At 37.5% G+C, this 18,606-nt stretch overlaps 3 protein-coding genes, 1 long non-coding RNA gene and 1 other non-coding gene across 6 annotated transcripts in view; 4 read left to right on the forward strand and 1 right to left on the reverse strand.

Moving 5' to 3' along the window:
• LOC109844148 (transcription factor IIIA-like) lies at positions 2,316–7,631 on the forward strand. Of its 2 annotated transcripts, XM_020413110.1 has the most exons (7): positions 2,316–2,427; positions 2,513–2,656; positions 3,217–3,357; positions 4,538–4,817; positions 5,080–5,315; positions 6,172–6,315; positions 7,243–7,631. In XM_020413110.1, the coding sequence occupies exons 1-7, from the start codon at positions 2,389–2,391 to the stop codon at positions 7,414–7,416; spliced, it is 1,158 nt and encodes a 385-aa protein (XP_020268699.1). In that variant the 5' UTR covers positions 2,316–2,388; the 3' UTR covers positions 7,417–7,631. The 2 variants fall into 2 exon arrangements, with proteins under 2 accessions (XP_020268699.1, XP_020268700.1); XM_020413111.1 differs by lacking the exons at positions 2,316–2,427; positions 2,513–2,656 and adding an exon at positions 3,841–4,031 and having other exon boundaries at positions 3,244–3,357.
• TRNAD-GUC lies at positions 8,062–8,133 on the forward strand. The gene has a single exon. It is a non-coding gene; the product is annotated as a tRNA-Asp (tRNA).
• Positions 9,785–11,509, forward strand: LOC109845641 (F-box protein At2g39490-like). Its single transcript, XM_020414911.1, has 4 exons — positions 9,785–9,807; positions 10,084–10,510; positions 10,755–10,919; positions 11,014–11,509. Exons 1-4 carry the CDS (start codon positions 9,785–9,787, stop codon positions 11,416–11,418), a joined length of 1,020 nt encoding a protein of 339 aa, XP_020270500.1. The 3' UTR covers positions 11,419–11,509.
• On the forward strand, positions 13,137–16,327 carry LOC109845516. The gene is made up of 3 exons (XR_002248392.1): positions 13,137–13,325; positions 15,282–15,368; positions 15,967–16,327. It is a non-coding gene; the product is annotated as an uncharacterized LOC109845516 (long non-coding RNA).
• The window catches only part of LOC109845515 (uncharacterized protein DDB_G0290685-like), a 2,877-nt gene continuing 709 nt past the window's right edge, over positions 16,439–18,606 (reverse strand). Inside the window, exon 2 of the mRNA XM_020414763.1 lies at positions 16,439–18,318. Within this exon, the coding sequence (XP_020270352.1) occupies positions 16,810–18,318 (1,509 nt within the window). The 3' untranslated portion in view covers positions 16,439–16,809. The remainder of the gene's footprint in view (positions 18,319–18,606) is intronic.

The raw sequence follows: 18,606 nt of genomic DNA on the forward strand, positions 1-18,606 counted from the left end.
GTGAACTTGAGTGGGAAAATAAGAAGTAAGTGAATAAGAGGAATTCAAAGTTGCATGAAAACAGAATAAGTCACCTCATGCAGCGCAGCTTCTTTTTATAGCTGGTTAGAAGGACATCGAGGTAACTTTGGCCGAGTATAGATAGGCAGCTGACTCGGCAGATGTCTCTACTGGTGTCAAAGGTTAAAGTGGGTGAGTCACCATTGATTGGATGTGAGGATGATCGAGATGGGTTGTTGAGTGATGAGGAGGGGCGGTCGTTGGTGTGGAGTTCGAGGACGCACCGCCTCTTGACTCGTTTTGCGAGTGAGACGACAAGAACTACCTTTTTAGTCGGTATCGAGAGTTGTCGGTTGAGATAGTGGGCCGAGTGTGGAGGCATGTGTGCTCGATCTGACAGGTAGGTCGGTAAGTACCGCCTTTGGAGCTAGTCATGTAAGTTGTCGGCCTATGGAGTCGGCCACAGGAGCAGTTTGAGTCGTTTGAGCTCTGATCATGTCTGATCTGGCATGGAGCGAGACGTGTGTTTGCTCCCCAAGAAAGATCAACGCTTCTTTATTTGCAGGGTATAACAATTAATGCATCTCAATCTTCGTTTTAGATTGTAAATTCGTTGACTTGATGAGTTTTCTCTTTGGCTTGGAATATGAGATGAGTGAAAGGTTTGAAGGAATAATAGTCATGTCTTTTAGCTAACTAAAAATTCTCTAACTTTACGTGTCTAAGCCCAAATTGCACAAGCCGAATTGAATAGCGCAGAATATATTTGACTCAGTTCGGTTTGGTTGTGATTCTAGATTGGTTCAGTTATTTTGACGAAAAATAGTTAAAACTGACTGAACGAACCATTTCAACTAGGGTGGGCATTAATCGGTTTGAACTCATTAAACCGATCGAACCTACTAAATTTCCGATTCAGTTTTGAAATATGTTTCGGTCAGCTCAATTTGACAAAAATTCGATATGATGAAATCGAACCAACCACTCTCTCAATTGGTCCATAAATGTTTTTTCCTTAAAATTATTAATGTTTTAATTAATTTGTATTGTTCTTTTATTCATGATTTTCCAATTTTCACTGATTTCTTAGTGTACATCTTCCTTTTGTATCAAAATAATTTCGGTCAGTCCAGTTTCATATATATAACGGTTCAATTCACTTTTTATCGTACTTTGTGAAAAGGGACTGAACCGACCATTTACTTACTCCTAGTTTTACTTGGGCTAAATAGCACTTAGTTACTGTAATGTATGGGGAGTTCAATATCCGGACATGTTTTTTCTGTTGAACAGTAAAAAAATTTACTAGCCTGGGATTGGAACTCTGCGCTTGCCAACCATGAATAGACTAATGTTGTAACCACTAAGCCTCTTGCATGGAATTGTTAGTTTTGTACAGGTTGTTTGTTACAAACTTCACAATCCCGTGAAGTTTAGCATAATTCTAGCCTATGCGGAATTAAGAATCCCATGTAGTTTAATGTTCTGTTAAACTTCAATCTCGTGTAGTTTTTTCCACTTATTTATTAATTTCAACTCAGTTTCAGCTAGGTGGCTGCAACTAGGTCGAAATTGATAATTAAGTGTAGATAGGTCGAAAATGCTAAATAAAGTTTAAATTTGGTGGGAAATGAAAATTTGCCCTACTATTTACGGAGCGAATCTCCAAAATGGTTAACAAAATAATATATTAGTTAGCAAAATTCATCAATTTTGTTAGTAGAGTTAGAGAAAATTTTATATTTGCCAAATGTCTGATAAATGTTAAAATTATCATTTGCTACTACAAAGAAGATTAGATATAAACGGTGTCTTCGATGCTAAAAAATTTACTTCATCCTCGACAAGGGATAAGATCAAAACAGTACTGTAGCATAAAGAGCAGCTAACGACAAAAAGATTTACTGTAGCATAAACAATATTTCATAGAAATCATAAATATTTTGCTATATAATATTACAAGAATAGTGTTTATTATAGCATGAAAAGTATTGTTAAGATATATTGCTTTTAACTTGAAAAAAAATAATAGATAGTAGATAGCTCAGATGGCATAATTACACAATACCATTGAGAACAGCCTGAACAGGATGTAAAACAATCCTACATCAAAAGTGCATTATTCTTCCTTAAAAAAAGAAGAAGAAGAAGAAGAAAGAAAAGGTGCAGTATTCCACCGCGTTGGATATTACCATTGACCCGAACCCAACGGATTCGGCCCGCAAAAGCGGATCCGATCGCCCAGAGTGGAGCCAGCTGCTCTCTTAGCCACGTGTCCTCCCGTAAAAGGTCTTTAAAAACCCTAGGTTTGCGCTTCTTTTTACTCCGCCTCATTTTCGCGCCGCCGACGGAAGAAACCCTAATTTTCTCAGATCGTCACCGCGAGCGATGACCGATTCGTCGCCGACATCGGTGACTGGTCACGAGGTAATGTCAATTCCTTTGTCGTTATGCTACCGTTGTTTTCCATTTTTGTTATTGAATTGTATAGTTTGATTTGTCCTGTACTCAGATGGAAAGTCGCAGTGCTGAGGATGAAAGAGGAGAGATTAAAAAACCAATTTTTAGGGATATTAGGCGGTATTACTGCGAGTACTGTGGAATTTGTAGGTCGAAGAAGTCCCTCATTAGATCTCACGTCCTCACCCATCATCAGGTATTGATTTGATTTGATTTTCGATAAAGTTTGCTTTTACAAATTCCATACAGTTAACTCAAGTGAAAAGCTGAGATCTTTACATACAACGAGCTAACCAAAATCTTATCACGGCGATAATTTTTTTAATGATTTGGGGCATTGTTTGAGTTTAATCTAGTGACTTCTAATCATATTCACATTTTTATTTACCTTAGTTTATTTTTAAACTCGCTCGTCTTCCAAAATCATTTTAAAACGCAGAGCACCCATAGCCAATTATTTTTAAACCCAATCAGGACATGTTAGACGACCAATCACCGGAAGTCCGCAACTTAGACATCAACACAATAAAATTAAACAGAAGCTAGAATTTGAAAATAATTCTAGTATGGGTATTTTGGGTTTAAGAATGATATTGAAAGTAGGTGTTTTTAAAAACGAATCAGGGTATTTTTATGTTTCATAAAAATAAAAAAAACACAGCGAGAAATTAGTCTTTATTTGACATTAAGCGTTGAAGTTACAATTGTTCAAGCTGTTGCATTTCATTTAATTTTTGATATAATACAATATTTCAGGATGAAGTCAAGGGGCCAGAAGCTGAGAAAAATGATTCAGAAAAGAACGCAGGCAAGGTGCAGTACACCTGTGAAGAATGCGATGCAAGTTTTACTAAACCTGCTTATCTGAAACAACACATGCAGGGTCACTCTCTCGAGGTGATTACTGCTTTCAGACTGTTAACTGCAGATTTTTGTATCTTTTTGCCTGTGGCTTAAATAATTTTGTGCTAGCTATGTATATCTAAAGCTTGCTTGGTTTTATTTGAAATTTTCTATTTGAGTAAGTAGAGGGTTTGCTGTATTATTTGCCACCGTGCCCTACTGGTTGCATGTGGATAGTTTGCCATCGAATAACTTATAATGATCAAGTTGTGCGGTTTATCTTGAAGTTAGAGGAATATAAAACATACTTATTTCCATCTTGGTTGACATCAAATGTAATAACTTACGGATGACATTTTTTTTCCTCTTCATTATTTTAAGACCTCAAAACTTATTCTATTGATTTCTGGTCATCGTAATTGAAACCTTGTTCTGAGAAGGGAAACTTATTGATTTGGAATTTGACTTTTCCTTATACTAACTGTCTTTGTTATTCTCTACATCAACTGCTGAGATTTAAAAAAAAGGATTTTGCAGGCATATAGGTTTATGATTTGCACTTTGGTGTTCAAACACTATGGATAAAGTGTGAAGCATTGGATCCCATAAAGAACTCCAAAATGCGAAGAGGCAGGATTTTTCATCTTGAATGGACCAGTATCAGGTGGGGTGACCTCCTGAGAAGCTCCATCAAGAAAGCCTCGGATCACGCCTTGCCATCCTATGAGGTTTGCCTTTGTGACTTCTTTTTTTACTTTCTAGTAGCATTATATTAATTTCCTTGCTATAATATGGCTGAATTTGCATCACTTTTGCATTGCATCGAACATTCCTTTCTGTTTTACTATGCCACTAGTTATCACAGACAAGAGTATAGTTTATTATTTTATCTTTGACATTCCAGTAATTGGTTGGAAACAATGCACTAATGCAACAAGTATCCATCTCATTGTAAGTTCTTTAGATGAGTTAAAGAGAAATCCTTCTGTGAATTCAAGTTCTTAGTCAGTTAGTCTTATATCTATTGTGTATATGAAATACTTCACAAGTATATTTTCTTCTGACTACTTCCAACCTCTTTGTATTATTTGTCTTTTAGCTGTTCAGTTGCATCATACGATTGTACTCTTTGATATATGATATTCTCGCCACATTTTGGTTTTGCTGTCCACCTTATATCAGGAATCGATTTACTGCTATATGCTAACTTTAACTAATATTTCTTCTATCACAGAGGCCTTTTAGTTGCCCAGTGGAGGATTGCCATTTGAACTACAGAAGGAAAGACCATCTGACTCGACATTTACTCTTGCACCTAGGAAAACTATTTGATTGTCCCATAGAAAACTGCAACAAAAGGTTTGCCTTTCAAGGAAATATGACAAGGCATGTGAAAGAAATGCATGATGAAGAGTCTTCTTCTGAAGGTGAAAAACAATATGTTTGCCCTGAAGTTGGATGTGGGAAGATGTTCAAGTATGCATCAAGGTTGAGGAAGCACGAGGATTCACATGGTAAGTTGCGCCTGGCCATCAAATGCTTCTTACTACTAAATGGCTTCCTGTTACGGTCAAAGGGTGTCTGTAAACCTGTTAACGTAATTATGACCTGACGATACTGGTTCTGTGTTTTCTGTATTTATATTTTAAGATTAGTTTAGTGATTTGGCAATAGTAACTATTTGCTTGACGTTTAGTAATTTAGCAATATGAAAAATTATATGAAAATTTCCACTTCTCGTGTTTACTCAACTTGTTTTTTTATTTATATTGACAGTTAAATTGGATTATGTGGAGGTCATTTGTGGTGAGCAAGGCTGTCTGAAGAAATTCACTGATTCTTACTGCCTGAGAGCCCATGTGCAGTCCTGTCACCAATATGTTGTGTGTGAGATCTGTGGGACTCAACAGCTCAAGAAAAACTTGAAACGGCACCTGCGCATTCATGAAGGCAGTGGTGAGGCTGAGAGGATTAGGTGCAGCTTTGAGGGTTGCCAGTATACATTCTCAAATGTAAGGTTCAAAAAATTCATAAGTATTTCATTACTTCATTTACTTAACACTGGCAAGCGTCTTCACTTCTCAAATTATACAATTGTAGAGGTCAAAACATTTACTTAGATATCGAGGTGTATTGTTCTCTCTCCTTAAAGATACTTTTGTATGTTATTTGGTATGAATTGACATAGTAGTGCCTTAGCTGAGCTAATTTCTCATGGTTTGCTAGGCCTTTTTGTTTATTTATTTTTAAAAAGTGCTTGGAGGGGCTGAGAACCTGAACTCAAATACCTATAAATAGACTCTGAATTTTCCTCTGTAAACTTATGATGAGTAGAAACCAAAGGGAGAAGCTTGAGCTTGATCTGACATGACGGATTTATAGCCTATAACCATGAATGGCCCAGTAAAAGTAGGCTGATTTCTTTTTGTGTATTTCTTCTTACAAACTGCTTGGTGGGGCTGAGAACTCAAATACTTATAAATAGACTGAATTTTCCTCTTTAAACTTATGTTGAGTAGAAACAACAGGGGGATGCTTGAGCTTGATCTGACATGGAGGATTTATATCCTATAACCATGAATGTCTCAATGAAAGTAGGCTGATTTCTTTTAAAAAATATTCGTCAGTGTCTTTGCTACCTTAAAGAGATATGATGTATATAAAAATTTATGATTGGAACATAAGAACATTTCTCATAGATGTTTATTAATTTAACACTGTTATTTAGAATTTATAACTCTATTTTGAATTTTTTATCTTTGGTTTGTCTCAAAGATCAGCTTCTGTTAAACATTACAATTCTTTATTCGGTATCACACATCTTCCAAATCTGACAGTAATTTCAATTTGTATTGCATCTATTCTCAGAGATCAAACCTTAATAAGCATGTAAAAGCTGTACATGACGAGCTCCGGCCATTCCCTTGTCGAATCTCAGGATGTGGTCAAAAGTTCCCATACAAACACGTCAGGGATAATCATGAGAAGTCTGGTGCTCATGTTCATGTGCTGGTAAGTTGGAACTTCATGGCCATTTCTTATGTTTCACGTAGTAGAAAGAATTACCAGCTGCAGCTTTAGTCATTTTTTTGTCGTATCAATTTGAGATGTGTAACCATTAGATTGATCAATGTTAAGCCATCGCCTGCTTCTCCAATTATGAGGAATTATTCAGTGGTCCTTGTCTACCTGATTGATGTCGCGCCAATGACCATCTGGCATTGGATTAGTACACTACAGTGAGCCGTGGGAATTAGTGAGCTGATTCAGGATTATTCTTCACTTGGTGTACCAACTACCCATTGGGTAGTGACTACTGAGCAGCTTACCTCCATTTTTATCCATTTTATATGAAACCACAATGTGTAGTCTATTATTGAACCTGCAACCTTACAATTTCCCAGTTTACCATTCAAAGACCTCATGTTAGCCTAGTCATAGAACTCATATATTAATGATCTCGGTGATGGTAGGTTTAAGCGTTCATATAATCCTATTCAATATTTTCCCTTCAAATGGATCTATTCCCTTCATTAGAAGTAAACTCTTTGTTTTGCATATACATCTATGGCTCGGAAAATCTACCCAAATTCACTATTTACTACTGATTACACTACTTGTTTTGAAACTTGTTGGTTAGCATTTTCACAAATGGATCTACCCCCTTCATCAGAAGTAAGCTATTTGTTTTGCATAGATACCTAAGGTTCAGAAAGTATACCCAATTTCGTTGTTTACTACTGACTACACTTGTTTTCAAACTTGTTGGTTAGCATTTTCATATCACGTTCCTAGGGAAATCCAATGAATTCTAGCAGACTATTTTTCAAAGAGTTTCACTTACAGTTGTTTGATTCTTTTCTTATTTGCATGCAAGTCATTTTTTGTTTCTTTAGATATCAATAGTTCCTAAATTTATTTGATTATATTTTTTTGCAGGGTGACTTTGTGGAAGCTGATGAGCGGTGGCGATCACAGCCAAGGGGTGGCCGGAAAAGAAAGGATTTTTCAATCGAAATGCTTAAGCGAAAGAGAGTGGCTCCGCTTGGTCAAGATTCTGCTATCAGTGATGGAGCCAACTACTTGAGATGGTTGCTTTCCGATGATCAGTAGACGCTTGCTTCTAAAGTTGGAAAAGAATGCATAGATACTTGTATATACGTGTTTTTATAATTTTAACTTTTTTTTAGATGTATGACTTGTAAATGTATCTCAAGCAATTAGTACCCTATGATAACATCTTTTGTATTTGGAAGCATAGTTGGTTGAAGCTGTTTATGAATTTAAATCGAGCAATAGTAAACCAAAGCTCCTGTCAATGTGATTTAGTATTATGTTCTCATGTGATGTGTTGTATTTATTAGTATTTTAGCACAAACCCAGCATCAGGTCATAAGCAGCTAGCGTTGGTTTAGTTCTTGAAGCTTAGGAAGTTTAAAATTGAATAACGTAGGAAGATTTACATGTTAGCTCCTTAACATAAATATTTATGTTACGCAGGGCTCAATGTATTATGTATTGTATCAAAGGAAATGATGAGAAGAGGATTAAGTCCTTTGTCAGGTTGATAAATTAAAAGTAAAAAAAAAAATTATATATCATATCAGAACCATCTCAGGAATGAAGTTTTGGCGATAACAAATAGAAAAGCTAATATTCCCACATTTTCTATCTAGTGATGTAATTTGCCTCTCTCGTAAAGTTCTAGGAAATAGGAAATAAAACTAGTATGATTTGTTGAGCTGTGCAAATCAACAAGTCGTTGTAGTATAGTGGTGAGTATTCCCGCCTGTCACGCGGGTGACCCGGGTTCGATCCCCGGCAACGGCGTTCATATTAAAATTTTAATTATTTTTATATTACAAGCTTTTTTTATTCTCTTCCCCCCGCCCCTTTTTTTTTCTGCGGACTCATAATCGGCCTCTATTTGTATTAATTTATAAGCTTTTTGATGTCACGAAATGCACGCGCCACTCTTGTGTACATACATTTTTCTTCGTAAGAGGGCCATTCAACTTTCATTAATTAGTGGTTAACTAACATATATACCACGATTCATGAACAGGGGAAATTCTATAAATATTAACCGGCTACAGCGAATAAAATTGATTAGAGAATTCAATTTTTAATTCTATAAAACGCAGCAGAGAAAATGTGGTTCAGTTCTTAACTAAAATGGCAAATAATCATTATTTGTTCAATCTTTTATATCAATAAATGCATGCTCCCTTCACTTCTCTTCTCGCACAAGTGTGTGTTTTGGCAAAAAAGAAAAGTAATATTCACTAGCCTAAACCCCAATTTTCAATATCATGAAGTGAATCCAAAATGCAAATCTAAATCCTCTAACCCTAAAAAAATTTGGCGATAATGTTTCTTAGCTGTTCTCCCTCTCTTTAAAACTGTTTGTAAAGTTACTCAAGTTCAATTCATGCATCTTCAGGAGTACAAATCATCTTTCCAATTATCCATATCAAGCTGAAAATAATAAGATTATTTCTAAATTTTAAACCAAGATAATATATCACAAACTCAATTTATCCGGAAAAGGCGAAAAATCCGCAGGGGGACCTGCTTGTACATGTGTCATATTGAAATCATCTTCCAGAAAAACTATTATATGTTCTTAACTCAAATGCGTTACATTCTTTCCAGAAAGTTAATTATAAAGCTACACGTCACATTCTTTCAAGAAATTTAATTTATAATCGCTATTTCAGACTAGATGAAGAAATAATTAATTATAATAATTTCTTATTAAATATAATAATTTCTTTCTAATACGGCTACTTCGACCTTCGATCGTGTCGAGTTCAGCATATAATACCAGTTTCGCGCGTCAGAAATAAACGGAATTTTCAAATTTAAAAAAAAACAACAGGAATTCAAACTCCCTTCTCTCAACCAATCAACAATCAAATAAACCAAAACCAGATAACAAAACCGCCCATAAATTTTGAACTAAAAAAAAAAAAAAATCATGCCCAAAGCACATTCCTCAGTCATACTTGCCACTCCACCCCCCCCCCTCCTCTCCTCATAAACCCCTTCCTTATTTCCCCTCCAGTTCCCTATTTAAAAGCACCCCAACACCACCCTCTCTTTCCCAAGCCCACAACAAAAAACCTCACCCGCATCCCCCCAACCCCCGCCCCGCCCCCCGCCCCCACCCGTCCTCACTTTCGAAAATGGATTCTCTTCCTATCCCCTCACCCCCTGTCAAAAAGAGAAAAGAGGGCCCCCAAACCCCCCCCTCCTCCCTCCTCAGCCCCTCGACAGGTTCCCCCGCAGTCCCAACACCGCCGCCGACGGCATCGACCACCTCACCGCCTCCCCGAAGACCTCACGCTCCACTCCTCTCCTCTCCCCCTCCCCTCGCCAATCCAAACCGGCGTCCTCATGCCTCCCAGTGGCCGGCCTCTGAAGTCCCTCTTCAACCCGCCCCCGCGCGGCCAACAACACGCCTCCATCGCGCTGCACCATGCCCCCTCCGAGGACCTGCCCGTAAGCCCCGTCCAACCCTACTCCGATCCGCTCTCCGACCGTCCTCATCGACCTCCGAAAACTTCTTCTCTCCGGTCCAATCTCCCTCCTCCCGCCCCCCCCTCCTCCGCCCTCTCGTCATCCTCCGCGCAACCGTCGCTCCCCCGCCGTGGTCCGCCGACCTCCAACTCGACCCGTCCGAAAGCACGAGCCCCACCTCCGCAGGCGAGGCTGGCACTCGACATCACGCGTCGACCGTCTCCTCCTTCTCAAGCACTATCCTTAAGCCGGGTTCAGGCTGCCTCGCCTTCCCCACCACTACAAGAACTTCTCAAGCCTCGAGATCTTGAAGCTCGACGGCGTCAATTTGACCGACACCACCTTCAGGATCCTGGTCTCCAGTTGCAAGATCCTGAGGACTTTGGACGTTAGGAGATGCCCTGACCTGAAGAGGGTGGTGGTCATCGGATCAAAGATTGAGACGCTGACTGTTGTCGGGTGCGACAAGGTGAAGGAGGTCGCTGTCAGGTCCAAGATACTCAAGAAGTTCCATTTTAAGGGGTGGTTCGCCGAGGAGTTTGCGTTCAAGGGGGTTGAGGAGCTGGAGGATGTTTTCATGGCGTCCAACGGGCCGGATCTTGGGCCGCCGGCGAGTAACTGGGCCGTGGCGGTCCGTGGGCTTCCACGTGTCAGGGTTTTGACCCTATGCAGTGCTTCCCTCCAGGTATTTGTACATTTATAGAGTTTGAACTAATTAATCTCACTCTTTCTTTTTCTTGATAATGACAACATAATACAGTTCAAGAAGACATCGGCTCTTGTTTACTCAGTAAAAATGATACTTGCTTTATGCAAAAAAACATGACATAAAGGAAGAAATTTTTGGGTTCTTTTTTTGGCATTTATGATTGCAAATACGCGCTAACATATTCTTTTTCTAGAGTACTTACCCTCTACGTTTGTATCAGCATATAATGACTTCAGACCCTAATGTGATCTGGAAATTCGAATCCCTGCAATTCTTAAAAGAGCTACAACTCCGTATGTTTTGTCTGAGCGAGGAAAACCTCATGGACATCTACAATTTCTTCAAGTTATGCTACTGTCCTAACTTGGAAAAGCTCTTCATTCGGGTTAGTACGTACTAAATTTTCATAATTACAAATTTTCCTGAAAATAATACATAATAATCTTATGCATAAATACGCAACTTTTTTTCCCCCGCAGCTTCCGAACAAGAAGAATGATCCTTACATGGAGAATCCGTTGCAAATAATGATGAGCGAGGCCCCGATATTGTGTGATCTTGCAAATTTGAAGACGATAAAGGTTAAAAGATTCAGCGGTGGCCGATACGAGATGCAGCTGGTGAACTTCCTCCTGGCGAACTGCAGGAACCTGGAGAGTTTGATTGTGCAGGTTTCTCCTCGAGAGATGAATCAGAAGGAACCTGGCAAGCTCGTCTGGGACATTAACCGTCACATGACGCAGTGCTTCAGGGTGAGGATTGACCTGATGGCAATATCGTCCAAAAATGTTAAGATTCATGTGGTGAGCAAAGATGATGACGCTCGCGTTCGTCCGACCCATGAAGGCTACTTCACTGCTTCTGCCGCTGCTGGTGATCAATAATCTCTTCTTTTTAGTTTGTTTAATTTACAGGCTTTCGTTGTTATTGAGTCCTGAAGATCTGATGCGAGTGCCTCTTGTTGTCGTCGTTGCTGTTGCTGTATTTTCCTTTATTTGATATGATGTTGTTTGTCATGATAAATCTTATATAGATTGATATGAAATATTTGCTTACCTAGATAAAATGGAACTTTAGACTTGTATCAGCTGGAAATTTATACGTAGAATGGGATTCAGATCCTCTCCGCTACAGAAAAATAGTCATGTGCCCTAGGTGTGAGATTTCTCAAGGTAATTTTGGATTCTTGGATGTGTTTGGCAATTTCAAAAAAGGATTGAGTTTGAACTAGTTTTTGGGTAACCAGGATAGAGTTGGACCGTAAAGGAGGTGGTTCAATAGAGAACTAGTTTAGATGCTAAATTTTGAGCTAAAGAAAGTAAGCTTAAATTTGGCCCAATTATTGCCAAACAAAAAATAGCTTTTGGACGAAGATTGTATCAACTAATACGAGTTTTGTGGCGTTAACCACCACACCATTAGTTAAAAAGTTAAATGCTGTTGATTGTAACACAATCCACTTTTAAAAAAATTTGTGTATAAATTGAAAATTTAAATATGATTTATGTAGGCTCACCTAATTTAAGGTGGTTTGAAGGAAAAAAAAAGTAAAAGACATTGGTGTTACTACTTAATGTTATTGTAAGGGGAGACCCCTTATAGTTTGATGTGATTAAGATTTAATTTGATGTGATTAAGATTTTTGCAAAATAACCGTTCAAGTTAATTCACATTAGATTTGAGGAGAATGTTGAGTTAAATCTAACGGTTGGAGGGAAAGTGACCATCTTAACCTTCTATTATGTTCCCCAATTTATTTCTTAATCGGTAACCCAACAGCCTCTTAAAAAAAATCCCAAACGTATCTGCTCTTTTCTTCTCCAATTGTTAAAAAAGAATCCTAACCCAAAGTTGAGCTTCACAAAATGTTTGAAATCAATGGCGGAGCCACATATAGTTTAGAGGGGCTTTGGCCCCTCCAAAAATTTTGTTATTTGTGTACATAGTCTTGCTTATATTAGTCCCTTGAGGCTCTAGATATTTGATATTTTGAAATTAGTTTTTGGATCATTGCTATCGAATTCCATAATTCTTATGAGTTATTTAAAATTAATCATGAGAATTGGGGATTGCAGTGACAATGATATTTCATGGTAAGCTCAAGAATCGAGGGCAAATTTCAACTTATTAAAATTTTATGGACTAGTACTGAAAAAAATCTTTTCTTAAATAAATAAGACACAACTTTTGCATCTTGGATTCTTGCATAGAATATGGGTCTCATACTAAAATTGCTTCATTGTGTATATATTAAACAGATAGAATAATTTTTCAAAACAGACTCATTCGGATTTTTATTTTTCAAAATCGACCGTTTTTTCTTTTATTTATCAAAACCGACCGGATTTTGTGATTAGCAGGTTAATCACTATCCTAAATAGTCGGGGTTGCCAACCCCGACTATTTAGGATAGTGATTAATCTGCTAATCACAAAATCCGGTCGGTTTTGATAAATAAAAGAAAAAACGGTCGATTTTGAAAAATAAAAAACTAAATGGGTCGATTTTGAAAAATTGTTCTAAACAGATATATGTAGTATTGTAGAGGGCTCATTTGTAAGAAACCCTATTAAAGTCCTCCTGCTTGAATAGCTGCGCACCAATTTCTCTCCTTTCAGACGACAGCCTTCGGGCCGCCTCCATTTCTTCACTCTCTCTGATTTCTCCCTCCATCGAGAAATGGCATCAGCTAGGGTTTTAGCCCTAACTGCGTCATCAGCCATCTCACGATCATCTTCTCGCGCTTCCACTTCCAGTTTCATCTCTCGTCGCTCAATGGCCGGCGGCGGAGGTAATGAGCTATTTTTTCCCCTTTCTTTTTTCGCTGAAATTTGATTTCAGGTTTGATCTTTTTCCCTTTTCCTGCGAACCCTTTGAAATTCTCGGGTCAATTCATTCTGTTTTCTAATAATTTGATTGCAGTAATATAGCTTATAATGGAGTAAAAGATAACTTTTGGAGCTTTCACTGTTTTCATAATCTTTGGAGCTCTAGAGCTTTATTGCATATTTGAAAACTATATGTTGTTTGAAGAAATTTTCAAAACAGCCTCAAACCATGTTTTAATTTTCAAAACAGACCCAATTTTTTTTTACCAAAATTGACCCACTTTTTACCACATCAGCTTAATCTCATTTATAAACAGTCGGGGTTGGCAACCCGACTATTTAGGAGGTTGTTAAACCCTAATTTGAAGCCTTAAACCCGATTTTTTATGTCGTAAATAGTCGGGGTTGGCAACCCCGACTAATTAGGAAATGAGATTAAGCTGACGTGGTAAAAAATGAGTCGATTTTGGTAATAAAAAAAGCGGGTCGGTTTTAAAAATTAAAATATGGTTTGAGGCTGTTTTGAAAATTTCTTCTGTGTTTGCCCCCCTCCCCCCCCCCAGCCACTCAGATCATCATGGGCCATCTAAGTGGAAAGAAGAGCATGTAAACTTTGTTATTTAGCAGTTAGCACCACTAAAGTTCTGGGTTTTTTTTTGTATTTTTGTTTTTTTGGTTGAAACCTAGGGTTCTACTGTATTTTTGCAAGCAATAAATTTTCTGGGGTTTTCCTAGTTATTAGATTATAGCATAGTCAAACTGTAAGCTTACTCATCTATTATACTGGCAATTAGGTCACTTGGTAGTATCTTGTATCACTAATGTAAAATTAAATTTATCTAATTTGTCAACATTTTCATCCTAGGAAAATGAAATGATGAGGAGACATAAGTGATTGTTTCCATTCAGGTTTACATAGAAATGGTGGCTCTTGAATATATTTTTTGTCTTAAAAGGTTAAGTGTGATGTCGAGACAAAATTTGTTTGTCACCCGTTAAGTGACTTTCTGTGTTCTATGTTAAGATGACAACTTCATCGTAATTTCCCCGTGTAGTAATTTCACAGCAAACCTATATTTCAATTTAACAGTTTGTTGGTCAAGTTCTAAGGTATTGAGTTGTACAACATGCATTACTTTTGTATAGAATTGAGCAAAAAATGATACTGATAGCGATAGCCATGATGATGCGAGATGTACTCTTGACTAAAGAGATAGAGAGAGCTAGGTTATTTGTTAAACTCTACATTTTACCACGTAAGCATATTATGCTTTTTGGTGCGTTTCAGATAAATGCAATGGCAAACAATCTGTCCATACTGTACATAGATTACTTGGCAGCTATCAGGGAAATTTGGCGTTCATTACTTTCTGCATATGATTTCCCATTGCTGTGACTTTATGTCGTGGGTTTAAGGGAATCATCTCATTTAGGTATCCTGACATTTGCTGACCAAATCAAAGCAAGTGATGCCTGATGCAGTACTGAACGAAACTGTTTTTTCTTCCTTTTCTTGAGAATGATGGTTGACTACAAACTTTATATTTTTATTTATTCAGTACCATGAACATATTTCCTTCCCTTACTTCAGTCGAGAAAGGGGGCTTATTTAAATAAGACGTTATCTTCTCCATCAAATCCAAAACCAAATTTGATAGATGCTAGTTGAATTATTCAACCTCAAACCATCACAGACCTGATTGTCGAGTAGCAGATTATCTGTTGCAACTAATTCGCCCCAGGAATTACATGGGAAAAAATAATTTTGCTATAGAAATGGTGCTCTGATCTGATGCTCTTCAAGCCTTGGAGCCTAAATTATAGCTTTAAAAAGTATTATAAGCCATGTCCTATTTATGTTTATTGTTTATCCTTGAAGCATTATTTACGAAAATTATTTGGTGTTTGTTCTCTTGCAGTTTGTACTTGCTAGTTTAAGTGGTTGGGGGTTGCTAATTTATGGAGGATACAAGCTTTTCGGTGGAAAGAAGGAAAAGAAAGAAGAGGTAATTTTTTTTAAATCGCAAGTTTCAAGCTTTCATTTTTAAGTATGATGTGGTTCAGTACTTGAAAAAAGAATTTTTTGCTTAATGATATGTCTTTCTCGACATAGATTTTCAGTTATATTCATCATCAAAATGGTTCTCTTTTACTCTACTAGTCAAGTTCTGCATGCCTTCCAGGAATATTTTTATCATGGGCATTTTTGTTTGCTGATCTTAAATCTGCATCTTCCTAGAAATTATTGGCATCATTTATATTTTGGAATAGTAAGCAGCTTGATAATTCAAGATGCATCTCGTTTCTATGTTTCTCCAATTTTTGTACATCCCATCTTCTGGTGGCCACTTAACTTGTAGCTGTTAGATAATATCTGGGTTTGCATTGTATCAACAAACATAATGACATGGATGTTTCACTTGTGGGTCTCTTTAAGCATCCACTAGCCATTGGTCATTAGTTCATTACTGATAATTCTTATCAAGTAATTGATTATACTCAGGGTTTCTTGTGGCATGAGTTTTAGCATTGCATCTATTATAGCTATTTAGTTCAATGTTTCATTTCAAATTATTTATTTCCATCCCTTCTTCCATGTCGCAGACTGTACCTGAAGCAAAGCACCAGAGTAGTTTGGGCTACAGAGAATTTCCTTTCAGCTGTGTGCGTCTTAAAATAAATCATAATTAATGTAGGGTGACCTATGAAATGGTTGTCTTTCATTGTGATCATTCAAGGTTTGTGCGGAGCGTGTGTCAATTATAATTTGAGGATTTCTTTTCTTTCTTCTGATTTCAGTAAGTACTATAATGTGAGGCAAGCTTTCTCTCTTGAGTTTGCCCAAGATACCAGTTTAATGAGTTCCATAAAACTCCGTTACAAATTTTGGAGTGGGTTTATGGATATGAATATTGATACCCCTTGTAATGTCATCTTGCTGATCAAAATGATGATTATCCTAAAACTCCTATATATCATTCTAATTTGCTAGTTATTGGTTGTATATTCTTGTCTCTTTTGCATAATAGGGCATGAATGGTGTAGAATAATGTAGTCAATGATATCATTTCAAATGTTCAAGAAAGGAGAAAGAAACAAAGGGGGAAAAAGGGGAAAAAATAATCAAAGAACATTATTGGATCCACATCCCAAAAATCATATCAACAAATCTTACATGCTTGGCTTTCTCGCTTACTCTACAGTCATTTCGCTGGAGATGCGTTAAAGACTTACACTAAAATACAAGCAGTGCAAATGTGAAATATTGATGTCACTTATGCCTAATGTTCATTCCAATACAATAATTGTTGCACTTTGTTTACTGGTTTTATATGCTTCCAATGCATTTGACATTTTCATATTAACTATTGATAAGCAGTTCTACAACTAACAATTGAAGATTTGAATGCATCACATTACTTTAGACAACATACCGATGTCCAATCTCTAAACTAAGTTGTCGTCATTGCTGTTACCATCTGGTACGTTCTCTTTATGCTCCACGTCTTCCTCTTCTTTGGTTTCATTTTCTTTAAGCTCTGTTCCTTCCTCTTCTATTCTTTCTTTGGTGCTGGAACTATCATCTGTATCACTTATATTTTCTGATGTTTGGGACTGATTGTCATCAGCACCATTGCCAGTATCGGATTGCTCTGCTACGGACCTCATATTTTCATCTGTTTCTTCCTTTTTCTCAGCATTGTTCTCTTTCTCTGTGTTTTCCTCAGCATTGTTCTCTTTCTCTGTGTTAAAATCTGCAGGAGCCCCAGTTTCATCATCAGTGTTCTCACTCTTAGCCTTATCATCTCGAGAGCTCTCATCTTCTTGGACTTTTGAGACTCCATCATCATTTTGGTTTTGCGCATTTTCCAATTGCTGGTTGCTAGAAACATTCCCTTCTTCTGTAGCTTCTGCCATGAATTCTGAATTTTGGCCTTCACTATTTGAACTCCTGTCATCCTGAGAAACTTCAGAAACTTCTTTCTTAGCGGTGGATTTCCTCCGTCTTCTACCCTTACCTCTGTTCTTTCTTCTCCCTTTGTTTTTCTTGCCTTTTGAATCACTTATCTGGTCTCTGGAAGTTACCTGGTTTTCATCACCATCATGTTGAGTGGCCACATTTTCTTTTTGCTCCATGTTGGTCATAGATTCTTGATCATTTATAGACTCGGTACGGAGCTCTTGAACATCTGTTGTGCTTTCTTGACTCGTTTCGCTGTTCTCAGCTAGTTCATTTTCCTCCTTGCTCTCTTCTTCGTCCTTGTTCTCTTCTCTTACATCTGACGAGCTTTCTTGACCCTCTTTTTGATTGTTGTCTGAAACTTCACTTATCTCTTGTTCCACACCGTGAGTAGCCGTAGTTTCTTGATCATCTTTAAACTCGTTCACGTGCTCTTGAACATCTGTAGTGTTTTCTTGACTCGTTTCAGTTACTTCTTCTTTTTCCTTGTTGCTTTCTTCTCGCTCTCCTTTGTGTTCTTCTGCCTCTGATGTGGTTTCATTCTCATTTTGATGGTTGTCTGAAGTTGCAACATCTCCATTTTTCTCAGGTTCTTCATCTGTGTTAGTTTGGAATTTCACCCATGTTTCTTCTTTTGGAGTGTCTTCATTCTGTTCACTCTTAACTTCAGCTGCATTACTTATGCTTACTTTGTTTAGTTCTTGTTTCAGTTCTTCGATTTCCGTCTCTTTTTGCTTCAGAAGCTCGGTTATTTCTTCCACTCGAGTGTTTGCTTTGATCAATTCATCTTCCTTCTCTGCCAGGACATTGATTTGGTCCTGCTTTTCGTCGAGGGATGCCTCTGTCTCGGTCTGAATGTTTTGTAGTTGATCAATTGCCATCTGTGTTTTAGTTAGCTTGCCAGTGAGCTCCATCTTCTGGGTTTTCAAGATGACGTTCTTGGCTCTTGCATTCTTTAATTTCATTTTCAAAATTTCAGAATATGCTCTTTCTTTCTGCAACATGGGGGAAAAAATAATAAATAAATAAAATTCAAATCCTCATGTTTGTTCTACTGACAAAATTGGGGTACAGAAGAAAGGTTTGGCATGTATTGCAGTTTGCAAGGTTTATTGCCATATTTTGTATATATACATCATGTTATTGCTGTAGCTTATGAAAGTAAAATCTATGGAGAACTAGTGAAGTTTCCCTTTCATATAGGGAACGGATGCTGAAGAATGTGGGAAGAAAAGTAAATTATCTACTTCGATTGTGGCTTGAAATCTTGAGATGGCCCCTCT

The sequence above is a fragment of the Asparagus officinalis genome, chromosome 6 (genome assembly GCF_001876935.1).
Source record: "Asparagus officinalis chromosome 6, Aspof.V1, whole genome shotgun sequence".
In the NCBI taxonomy this organism is placed as follows: Eukaryota; Viridiplantae; Streptophyta; class Magnoliopsida; order Asparagales; family Asparagaceae; genus Asparagus; species Asparagus officinalis.